The sequence below is a fragment of the Rhinoraja longicauda genome, chromosome 5 (assembly GCF_053455715.1).
Source record: "Rhinoraja longicauda isolate Sanriku21f chromosome 5, sRhiLon1.1, whole genome shotgun sequence".
NCBI lineage: Eukaryota > Metazoa > Chordata > Chondrichthyes > Rajiformes > Arhynchobatidae > Rhinoraja > Rhinoraja longicauda.
The window spans coordinates 85,541,067-85,553,232 of record NC_135957.1 but is presented as its reverse complement, the minus strand read 5'-3'; the positions used below and the strand labels follow the sequence as shown (position 1 = coordinate 85,553,232).

Genomic DNA, 12,166 nt, shown 5'->3' with positions numbered 1-12,166 from the left:
ACCTATTGTCTATGTAAAAGGGGGTCAGATCAGGAGAGGAGTGAAATGTGAAGCTAGAGGAAGGGATAAAGGGATACAGGTAGCGGACATGGGGGACGGGGGCCTGATAGCGGGAGTGATGGGTGCATGACATGTTGGCATCAACAAACTTTGAAAAACATTTTTGCTGCCACTCATCAATTGTGCCATCTGATGTAGCTTTTTTAATCCCACTGAGGAAAGGGGCACCTCAGTGGATGAATGGATAGGTGGCATTCATCCGCAGATGCGGCCTGTCCTTTGCATTTTACTCAGCATCTGCAATTCCTCATGTCTCCATGGTTTATTCCCTCTGCAGATGCTGCCTGGCCTGCTGAGTTACTCCAGTGTGTTTTGCTCAAGATTCTAGCACCTGCAGTTCCTTGTGTCTGTTTTTGCTTCTGTCTCTCAATAATGTAAATGTTCTCCTTCATATTACTGCAATGAAACCGCCAGTTCCCCCCTTGTTTACATTCTCCAACTACAAATATACGCAGTCATACTCTCACCCTCATCTATGACACGCCTGTTCCTTGTGAATTCTTGCCCTCTTACATGCAGGTAGGCAAGCTACCTTTGCTGATTTGAATCCAACTTTATCTTAGGCAAATAACCTGTGATTGAACAGCAAGTATTCCCCACAATTGCAATCCCTATATTGCCCCAAGTAGAAACGAGGAACTGCAGATGCTGATTTATACCAAAGATAGAGAATAGACACAATGTGCTGGAGTAACTCAACGGTTCCGGCAGCATCTCTGGAGAAAAAGGATGGGTGACGTTTTGGGTCAGGACTCTTTATCAAACTGACAGTCTGAAGAAAGGTCCCGACCTGAAACGTCAGCCATCTTTTTTATCCAGAGATGCTGCCTGACCCATTGAGTTACTCCAGCACATTGTGTCTATCCTATATGGTTTCATGATGTCCACAAGAACTGGTGCACAAGATCGTCTGGTTATTTTGTTTGGTGGTGCATATCTCCTAAGCACACAAAGTGAAACACCTCAGTAAACACAGCTGCAGTTTTGAACTTGTATCTTCCTCCAGATTTTCTCTTTCCTCACTTCATACCCCCTCTGAATTCAACTCAACTCTACCGCCTCCTTCCTTGGTTACTTCACTACGTGTGAGCTGTTACCCTACCTATAGAAAAACAAACCAAATGAATGTCTTACGGTGAAGGATTGTTTTCTCTTCTGCAGGCTTGTCATCTTCTTGTTTGCCTTTCTTCTGCCTTTTTGCTATGATCTCATCGAGTTCTTTCTGTTCTTCCTGTAGAAGTAACCAAATCATGAATACCCTGGGATAAAACACGGGCATGTAATTTCATTGACAATCCACAGTGTAACAATTCACTGGAGATTCCGCGGAGAATGAACGAATAAACCTAATTAAGAACAACAGAGGACATAAATACCGGGAGACAATTTGTTCAAACAACAGTTCAGTTTGAACAAAGATTCCAAAACAAAATTACAGCAGGGTCCTGATCAGTTGGGCAAATGGGCCGAGGACTGGTTTAATATAGACAAGTGTGAGGTGTTGCATTTTGGAAAGTCAAACCACGGCAGGACCTTCAGAGTGAATGGCAAGGACCTTGATAGTGTTGTCGAGCAGAGGGATCTTGTAGTGCAGGTTCCCTCACAGACATATAGGGTGGTCAAGAAGGCTTTCAGTATATTGGCATTCATCAGTCAGAGGATTGTGTACAGAAGTTGTGATGTTGTATTACAGTTGTACAAGACGTCTGTGATGCAGCATTTGGAGTGTTATGTTCGGTTTTAGTCAGCATGCGTTAGGAAGGATTTCGTTAAGCTGGAAAGGGTGTGGAGAAGATTTCATAAGATCATAAGTGATAGGAGCAGAATTAGGCCATTGGGCCCATCAGGTCTACTCTGCCATTCAATCATGGCTGATCTATCTCTCCCCTCCTAACCACATTCTCCTGCTTCTCTCCGTAACCTCTGACACCAATCTATCTCTAACTATCTATCTCTACCTTAAATATATCGACTGACTTAACCTCCACAGCCTTCTGTGACTGTTTCACAGATTCACCACCCACTGACTAAAGAAATTCCTCCTCATCCCCTTGCTGAAAGAACGTCCTTTTATTCTGAGACTGTGCCCTCTAGTCCTAGACTCTCCCACGAGTGGAAACATCCTCTCCATATCCACTCTATCAGAGATGTTGCCAGGACTTTAAGTTCTGAGCTAGAAGGAGAGGTCAGGCAGGCTCGGACTTGATTCCTTGGAGCGCAGGAGGTGGAGGGGTGATGCACAGAGTTGTTTATGCAGAGTAGGATGAATGCACAGAGTTGTTTTTGCAGAGTAGGCAGAGGACATAAGTTTAAGGTGAGAAATGAAAGATTTAATTGTTAGCCTGATGGGCAACTTTTTCACTCAAAGGATAGTAGGTATATGGAACGAGCTGCCAAAGTTATTTGAACTAGTACGTGGATAGGAAAGGTTTAGAGGGATCTGAGCCAAACACAGGCCGGTGGGACTAGCATAGATGGGGCATCTTAGTCAGCATGGGCAAGTTGGGCCGAAGGGCCTGTTTCCTTGCTGCATGATTCTATGGCTGTATGAAACATCACTTGTCCTATCCTTACCAAGATGCTGCCCGACACACTAAGTTTGACCTGCACCTTGATCTTTGCTCAAGATTTATCTGTCATCTAAATTTCAGGAAGAAATGAAATTTATTTCGTTTTGAGCATTTTATGATTTTTGTGGTGCATCAATGTCGGTTCTTACTCCTAATTTGAGAAAGGACGTCCTTGCTATTGAGGCAGTGCAGCGTAGGTTCACGAGGTTAATCCCCGGGATGGAGGGAATGTCATATGAGGAAAGATTGGAAAGACTGGATTGTATTCACTGGAGTTTAGAAGGATGAGAGGGGATCTTATAGAAATGTATAAAATTATAAAAGGACTGGCCCAGTCAGATGCAGGAAAAATGTTCCCAATGTTGGGGGAGTCCAGAACCAGGGGCCACACAGTCTAAGAATAAAGGGGAGGCCATTTACAACTGAGGTGAGAAAAAACTTTTTCACCCAGAGAGTTGTGAATTTATGGAATTCTCTGCCACAGAAGGCAGTGTGGGCCAATTCACTGGGTGAATTTAAAAGAGTTAGATAGAGCTCTAGGGGCTGTCTGTGTGGAGTTTGCACATTTGCCCTGTGACCACGTGGGCTTCCTCTGGGTACTCCGGTTTCCTCCCAAATCCCACAGACCCGTGGGTATGTAGGTCAATTGACTTCTGTAATCTGCCCCGAGTGTGTGGGGAGTGGATGGGAAAGTGTATTAACATAGAACTGGCGTGAACGGGTTAACATGTTAAAAGAATCTCACTGTGAAATCCGGAAATAATACACTGCACACGGTGGGACAAAGGGCGCGGTTACCTGTTCTATCGCTGAACTAAACTGAACTAAATTTGATATAGACAATAGGTGCAGGACCTTCGAGCCAGCACCGCCACTCAATGTGATCATGGCTGATCATTCTCAATCAGTACCCCGTTCCTGCCTTCTCCCCATACCCCTTGACTCCACTATCCTTAAGAGCTCTATCTAGCTCTCCCTTGAATGCTTCTATCAGGGGTAAGGAGAAAGTGCAAACTCCACATAGACAGTAGCAGAAATCAGGATTGAACCCGGGTTGCTGGAGCTGGTGGCTCCACCAGCTTCACCATTGTGCGGCTCAATCCCAGTGATGCACGAAGAAAAGGCTGAATGGAGCAAAATTACAGCTTCTAGCCACAAGAGAAGCAGAGGACACTGTGGGTTAATAGGAATCTCATTGTGAAGTCCAAAAGCAGATTACTGCGGCTGCTGGAAATTTTAAATAAAACAGAAACTGGTAGAAATACTCAGCAGGGTAGGTAGCATCCGCAGGGAGGGATCCAGTCAACATGTCAAAGGGAAGAATGAATGAAGGGGAAAAGATTTAATAGGAACGTGAGGGGACCGGAGGACATAGGTTTCAGCTGAAGGGGAAAAAATGTAATAGGAATCCGAGGAGTAACATTTTCACACAAAGGGTGGTGGATACATGGAACAAGCTGCCAGAGGAGATAGTTGAGGCAGGGACTATCCCATCATTTAAGAAACAGTTGGACAGGTACATGCATAGGACAGGTTTGGATATGGACCAAACGCGGGCAGGTGGGACTCGTGTAGCTGGGACATGTTGGCTGGTGTGTGCCGAAGGGTCTGTTTCCATGCTGTATCACCCTATGACTCTATGAATGAATGAATGATGCTTTAGTATCACATGTGACAAGTCACAGTGATATTCTTTGTTTTGCATATCCAAGGTATGTAAAGAATCGCCACATAAAGGGCGCTGACACTATATTACTAAAGTATTCCATTTTATACAAACCATTTAAAACACATTCAATTTGTGGTCCCCCTTAGTTCTCGGCAGCTCCCCCAAGCCGGGTCCTCCTTTGTCCCCCCCACCAACTCCTCACGAAAAGCATCAATGTGAGATGAGAACTCTCTCTACAAAATGACCTGATGTGTATTTCCAGCATACTATATATTTTAGCTTAGTTTAGTTTAGAGATACAGCGCGGAAACAAGCCCTTCGGCCCACCGGGTCCGCGCCGACCAGCGATCCCCGCACACTAACACTATCCTATACCCACTCGGGACAAATTTTACATTTACCAAGCCAATTAACCTACAAACCTGTACGTCTTTGGAGTGTGGGAGGAAACTGAAGATCTCAGAGAAAACCCACGCAGGTCACGGGGAGAAGGTACAAACTCCGTACAGGCAGCACCCATATTATTATATTTCATATTTATTTTCATATTTCAGATACATCGCGGAAACAGGCCTTTTCGGCCCACCAAGTCCGCGCCGCCCAGCGATCCCCGCACATTAACACTATCCTACACACACTAGGGACAATTTTTTACATTTACCCAGTCAATTAACCTACATACCTGTACGTCTTTGGAGTGTGGGAGGAAACCGAAGATCTCGGAGAAAACCCACGCAGGTCACGGGGAGAACGTACAAACTCCTTACAGTACAGCACCCGTAGTCAGGATCGAACCTGAGTCTCCGGCGCTGCATTCGCTGTAAGGCAGCAACTCTACCGTTACGCCACCGTGCCGCCCCACAGCACCCATAGTCAGGATCGAACCCGGGTTAAAATATATCTTATTTTGAAGAACATTTCCAACGGATATTATCAAATTTAATAACCAAATGGTAACTATCGCGTCAGTACTAGTTGATGCAATGTTTCCGTTCGGGCACTTGAACCAAACAAAAATAGATGCTGGAATATGACTCAATAAATCACTGTAAATGCAAGTCAAACAAATTGTGGAGAACGGCCATGTGCATCAAACAGGCTCCCAATTTAATAAAGAAATGCTATGTTTATAAGCAAAATAATTAGCAAGCCATTATTTGCACTCCGTCAAAATAAAATTGCAGACGCTATTTTTGCACAAGTGCCTTGGCAATATCAGTACAGCACGAGGACAATGTGTACATTTTATATAGCCTTGCTTTAGATTGAATAACAGTTTCTGTCAGCATCTCTACAGGAAGTCAAAGCAAATGTGAAATGCCCATTCGCAAAAGGCAGATCAGTAAAGAGTTAACAGAACGCAAACCCTGTGCTCCACCCAGATCTGAACCAGTTCTTCCACTACCCTGCCCCCCTTTCTCCTTTTAGCTTAGGGATAACAATAGACGATAGGTGCAGGAGGAGGCCATTCGGCCCTTCGAGCCAGCACCGCCATTCAATGTGATCATGGCTGATCATTCTCAATCAGTACCCCGTTCCTGCCTTCTCCCCATACCCCCCTGACTCCGCTAACCTTAAGAGCTCTATCTAGCTCTCTCTTGAATGCATTCAGAGAATTGGCCTCCACTGCGCGGAAACAAGCCCTCCCCACCGATTCCACACCGACCAGCGATCCCTGAACACTAACACTATCCTACACATTTACATTTATACCAAGCCAATTAACCTACAAACCTATTTATTCACAAAATGCTGGAGTAACTCAGCAGGTCAGGCAGCATCTCGGGAGAGAAGGAATGGGTGACGTTTCGGGTCGAGACCCTTCTTCAGTCTGAAGAAGGGTCTCAACCCGAAACGTCACCCATTCCTTCTCTCCTGAGATGCTGCCTGACCTGCTGAGTTACTCCAGCATTTTGTGAATAAATCGATTTGTACCAGCATCTGCAGTTATTTTCTTTAACCTACAAACCTATACGTCTTTGGAACGTTGGAGGAAACCGAAGATCTTGGAGAAAACCAATGCCGTAGCTTTCCATTTCATAAAATACCATTACTACCAATAACATAAAGCAACAATAACATTTAAACTACTTGTTTGTTATTCAAACACATATTGATCCTACATTTTCCTCGCACCATAAAGGCTGGTGCAGATGAAAAACTAACCTCTGAAGGTTTGGCCACATCCTTTTCATCAATGTATTTTGCCCAAGGTCCCTGAAACCCCTCAATATTTGCAGGGTCGGATTCTTTTAACTTCTTTCGCTTTTCCATTTTCTTTTTACCAGATTCAAACACTGTAAGCCCTGCACAATTGAACACAAAACAACAATAAACACAAATTTTAAATTAAGCACATCAAATCCACTTGAATTTAAAAATGGCACCCTCAAATTGACAGGTCATTCAGCAGTGTTTCAAGTACTTTATTCTTGAAACTATACATGCAAGAAAAGGATTGACAGATTGATGTCTATTAAGGAATCAAGGTATGCGTAGGGTAGTAAAATGGACCCAAGATAAAAGATGAGCCACAATTGTACTAAATGGCAAGCAGGCAGGAGGATTGAACAGCCTTCTGCTCAAAAGGTCAGTCGTATAGTCTGAAGAAGAGTCTCGCCCCGAAACGTCACCCATTCCTTCTCTCCTGAGATGCTGCCTGACCCGCTGAGTAACTCCAGCTTTTTGTATCTACCTTCGATTTAAACCAGCATCTGCAGTTATTTTTCCCTAGTCATATAGTTTAATATATGACTGCTCCTTTGAGCATTAGGCTTAAGCTATTCAATCCCCACGTTTCCTTATAGTATAGGGGAAGCGTCCATCTTGAGATCAAACCTGTCCAGCTGGCGGATCACACATGGAGGGTCTTCCACCATCTCCTCTTAGCTTTAGAAAGGCTTTTTCTCATATTCAGATTTAATTTATTGTCACATACACCAGAGTGCAATGAAATTCCTTGTTTGCTTGAAACTCATAGAGTACACAGTCTAGATGATAATGGTAGATACAGGCCGGCATGGTGGCGCAGCGATAGAGTTGCCGCCTTACAGCGCCGGAGACGCGGGTTCGATCTTAACTATGGTGCTGTCTGAACGGAATTTGTACGTTCTCCCCGTGACCTGCATGGGTTTTCTCCAAGACTCCGCTCTTAAAGATAGCGGAGTCAGGGGGTATGGGGAGAAGGCAGGAACGGGGTACTGATTGTGAATGATCAGCCATGAACACATTGATCATGGCACAGTGGCGCAGCGGTAGAGTTGCTGCCTTACAGCGAATGCAGCGCCGGAGACTTAGGTTCGATCCCGACTACGGGTGCTGTACTGTACGGAGTTTGTACGTTCTCCCCGTGACCTGCGTGGGTTTTCTCCGAGATCTTCGGTTTCCTCCCACACTCCAAAGACGTACAAGTTTGTAGGTTAATTGGCTGGGCAAATGTAAAAATTGTCCCTAGTGGGTGTAGGATGGTGTTAATGTGCGGGGATCGCTGGGCGGCGCGGACCCGGTGGGCCGAAGGGCCTGTTTCTGCGCTGTATCTCTAAATCTAAAACTAAATCTAAAATCTGAATCTGGCTCGAAGGGCTGAATGGTCTACCACTGCACCTATTGTCTATTTGTTTTCTTTTGTTTTCCTTCCACACTCCAAAGACGTACAGGTTTGTAGGTTAATTGGCTTGGTGTAAAAGTAAAATTGTCACTAGTGCGTGTAGGGTAGTGTTAATGTGCAGGGATCACTGGGCGGCGCGGACTCGGTGGGCCAAAGGGCCTGTTTTCGCGCTGTATCTCTAAACTAAACTAAACAACAATGATATTTCACTTCTTCCATTAGACATTCTGCTTCAAAGTTGTACGAAACAGAATAGGTGACTGTATATCGCTTTCAGCTCCACAAAATATGTAGAAGAGTACTGGGTGCCCCCTGTCTGACAGTAAATAAACTGCAATAAGAAGTTACAGAATTCATTTAAACAAATCACACCAAGCTTGAAGCAAATCCACATCCCAACCCTAACAATTCAAGTAACTTTCCATAAACTGGTTCTGAGAAATGGACTACTGACTATATAAGGAAATATAGGAGAATGCTCACCAATAAACCGTTGGATATATTCCTCTATTTCCTTCAACATTAACAATCAGAGACAGCTAGTGGATGTGTACTCGATTGGAAAGATGGGGAATTAATTCGATATTTTCTGGTAGGATTGGCAACTTACGTGAAAAAAAACCAAGTTAAAGTTCTGGATATATCCTGGCTGGTGATAGATTTCTTTGGAGTCAAAAAACGTCTCTCGTGCCATTAGTGTCCAATTGCTTGCATTAAAACTAGCTCATGATCCTACATAATAGAATCCTGGCTTTAACGTGTGTCAAATATATCAATTATACACTCTTTCACAAAGTGCAAATGATCCCAATTCTGCACTGGTTGGTCAATGACAGCATAAACGATATTGAACTAGTCAAGGTCACTCCTGTATTGATCATCGATAGTCCGCATGAATGGAAAATGGTATTTCACAAGATGACGTGTAAAAATGGGTCATTATTCTCACTCACTTAAAAAGATCTGGATGGAATAGGACAAATGAACTAGCTGCACCTTAGCCTCTCCGTGAATAGTTTTTAACTAAACTGCACTCATAAGCTGATGAATTGGAATGCTTTCCACTTAATATTATAAACCACTCTCAGGTCAGGTATAGCCTTTCTCTGACACAAGGGCGGCACGGTGGCGCAGCGGTAGAGTTGCTGCCTTACAGCGAATGCAGCGCCGGAGACTCAGGTTCGATCCTGACTACGGGCGCCGTCTGTACGGAGTTTGTACGTTCTCCCCGTGACCTGCGTGGGTTTTCTCCGAGATCTTCGGTTTCCTCCCACACTCCAAAGACGTACAAGTATGTAGGTTAATTGACTGTGTAAATGTAAAAATTGTCCCGAGTGTGTGTAGGATAGTGTTAATGTGCGGGGATCGCTGGGCGGCGCAGACTCGGTGGGCCGAAGGGCCTGTTTCCGTGCTGTATCTCTAAATCTAAATCTAAAAAAAATCTAGACCCCAGAATCTCTAAATTTCACCAATGAAGCAATTTTGTTTTCCTATTTTCTACTTTAAACATTCTTCCAGCTATCCAAGAATGCACATTTCATTGCAGTTGTTTAATCTTAGATTTGTTTAATGGCGTCAGGTTTGGCACGGACATTGTGGGCTGAAGGGCCTGTTCCTGTGCTGGACTTTTCTAGTTCTATGATCTATGGGTCACGTGCGGGTAGATAAGTGATGGTCATCACTTGATAGCATCCCTGTGTGGTACCTCAGCTGCACGGAGGCAGAGAGGAAAGCTCTTCAGCGGGTAGTCCATAGAGCTCAGAAGACCATTGGAACACAGCTACCAGCCATGGAGGACATCTACAACACACGATGCCTCAGAAAAGCCACCAGCATCCACAAAGACTCTTCACACCCCTGCAACAGTCTGTTCGAACTTCTACCATCAGGCAGACGATACAAGACCCTCTACGCCCGCAGCTCCAGACTCAGGAACAGCTTCATCCCCAGGGCCATAGCTGCTATGAACCGGTCCTGCTGAGCCGGCTGGTCACATCGCACAGTGATCCGACACAGATCTACTTGCACTTTATTGTTTTAAAACTGTTACAATTTGTTTCATTGGGTTGTTTGAATTAATACTGACTAGCTAATTAAATTATTGCATCGTATGGGAGGCGCATTTCCAATCTCGTTGTACCCCTGTACAATGACAATAAAGATATATTGTATTGTATTGTATTGTCTTGGCGTCATGTTCGGCATGGATATTGTGGGTCGAGGAACCTAGTTTTTGTGCTATACTGTTCTATGATCTATGGCACATGGAGGTAGACAAGTGATGTTCTTGGTTCTAAGTTCTCTGGACTTGATTTGTCCCACATTCCCGATGTAAAATGCCTGTGACTTCTCTGTGAACCATCTTATTTGGTCTCTCTGTGGCTTTTTTTTTATCAAGCTGTTTAAATTGGATTGGATTAGCTCTCGCAGAAGATGAGAAAAGCAGAAACAAAAATGTAATTGAAGTTTAATTTAAGGAAAAATGTTCAATAGACTAACTCAAAGGGAAAAAAAAGCATGGAATTAATAATGTTGTGATTCTTTTGCCAAAGGCATTTCAACAGATCCAATGTATACATTTGCAGCTTCATGGACTCAGAGTGTATTTTATACATAGTTTAGTTTATTGTCAGGTGCACCGTGGTACAGTGAAAAGCTTTATTGTTACGTGCTAACCAGTCAGTGGAAAGACAATGCATGAGTACATCTATATACAAAAACTCTCGTTTGTTTGTTCCTGAACTACAGCCAAAACGGTACACAATAGCGTGACAATTTTAGGCCCACCTTACTCACCGAAGCTAATGGAAGAAGTTTCATTGAAATCGGTGTTATATTTTTAAAGTTATTCACATTTTAAAGTTTAAATCTATCTCCTACGGAGGGAGGGGGGAGGGAGGGGAAGGAGGGGAGGAGGTAGGGGGGAGGAGGAGGGGGGAGGGGAGAGGGGAGGGGGGAAGGAGAGGGTGCTGCACCAATGCAGGAGAAGTTTGGGCCCAACAGGTCCACTTGGTCTAGTAAGAAATAAAAGTAAAAATAAAAGAAAATCTCAAATGTCCCATTTATCAGATGTTATTGACTCTTGACATAGAGTGTTTAAACTAGTCAAACAACATTGAATATATTTTTAATTACGAGACACAAACCTTGGTTCTTCTCAGCATCTTCAACGCTACCAATATAGCTATCGCCTGGCGGAACATCAATGTGGTCCAAAGTAGGATCCAAAGCATACCCTAAAATTAGAAAAAATTGCTTTAAAATAATTGTTGAAAAGTAATGTTATCGAAGGGAAAGGTAAGTGAAAATCAATCAGCACACATTCATCTTCCTTTGTACTTCAATGAGGAATAAAGAAAATCACGTAAGAAAAAACAGAAATCTTCAAAAATGTAATTTAAGGATGAGTATAAATTTATGAAAAAAAATTCAATAAACCAAATTGATAGAAAAACACATAGTTAATATTGTTGCAATTCCTTCACCAATTGATTTCAATAGGTCCAACTTAATCGAAGGTATCACAAAATGCTGGAGTAACTCAGCGGGTCAGGCAGCATCTTCAGTCTGACTCCCTTCAATTGACTCCATTTATACTTCATGGTGTCTCGGCAAGGCCAGCAGCATAATCAAGGACCAGTCTCATCCCGGCCACTCCCTCTTCTCCCCTCTCCCATCAGGCAAAAGGTACAGAAGTGTGAAAACGCACACCTCCAGATACAGGGACAGTTTCTTCCCAGCTGTAATCAGGCAACCGAACCATCCGTATGGAGAGAAGGCAGGTACAGGTTACTGAGCTGGATGATCAGCCATGATCATATTGAATGGCAGTGCAGGCTCGAATGGCCTACTCCTGCACCTATTTTCTATGTTTCTATCCTACTACAACTAGAGAGCGATCCTGAGCTACCATCTACCTCAGACTATCCTCAGACTATCTTTGATCAGACTTTCCTGGCTTTAACTTGCACTAAATGTTATTCCCTTATGCATCTGTACACTGTGAATGGCGCGATTGTAATAGAAGGTAGACACAAAATGCTGGAGTAACTCAGCGGGTCAGGCAGCATCTCGGGAGAGAAGGAATGGGTGACGTTTCGGGTCGAGACCCTTCTTCGGGCTCGATTGTAATCATGTATTGTCTTTCCGCTGGCTGGTTAGCACGCAACAAAAGCTTTTCACTGTACCTCCGTACATGTGACAATAAACTAAACTAGTGATAATTTACTGAACAATAAAAAAAAATGGAATCTCACTGTA

General features: G+C 43.7%; 1 protein-coding gene across 1 annotated transcript in view; it reads right to left on the bottom strand.

The window, feature by feature from the left end:
- The window catches only part of cdc40 (cell division cycle 40 homolog (S. cerevisiae)), a 128,925-nt gene that overhangs the window by 71,892 nt on the left and 44,867 nt on the right, over positions 1 to 12,166 (bottom strand). Inside the window, exons 4-6 of the mRNA XM_078399887.1 lie at positions 11,053 to 11,142; positions 6,466 to 6,605; positions 1,195 to 1,291 (exon numbers count right to left, since the gene is read on the bottom strand). Of these exons, the coding sequence (XP_078256013.1) occupies positions 1,195 to 1,291; positions 6,466 to 6,605; positions 11,053 to 11,142 (327 nt within the window). The remainder of the gene's footprint in view (positions 1 to 1,194; positions 1,292 to 6,465; positions 6,606 to 11,052; positions 11,143 to 12,166) is intronic.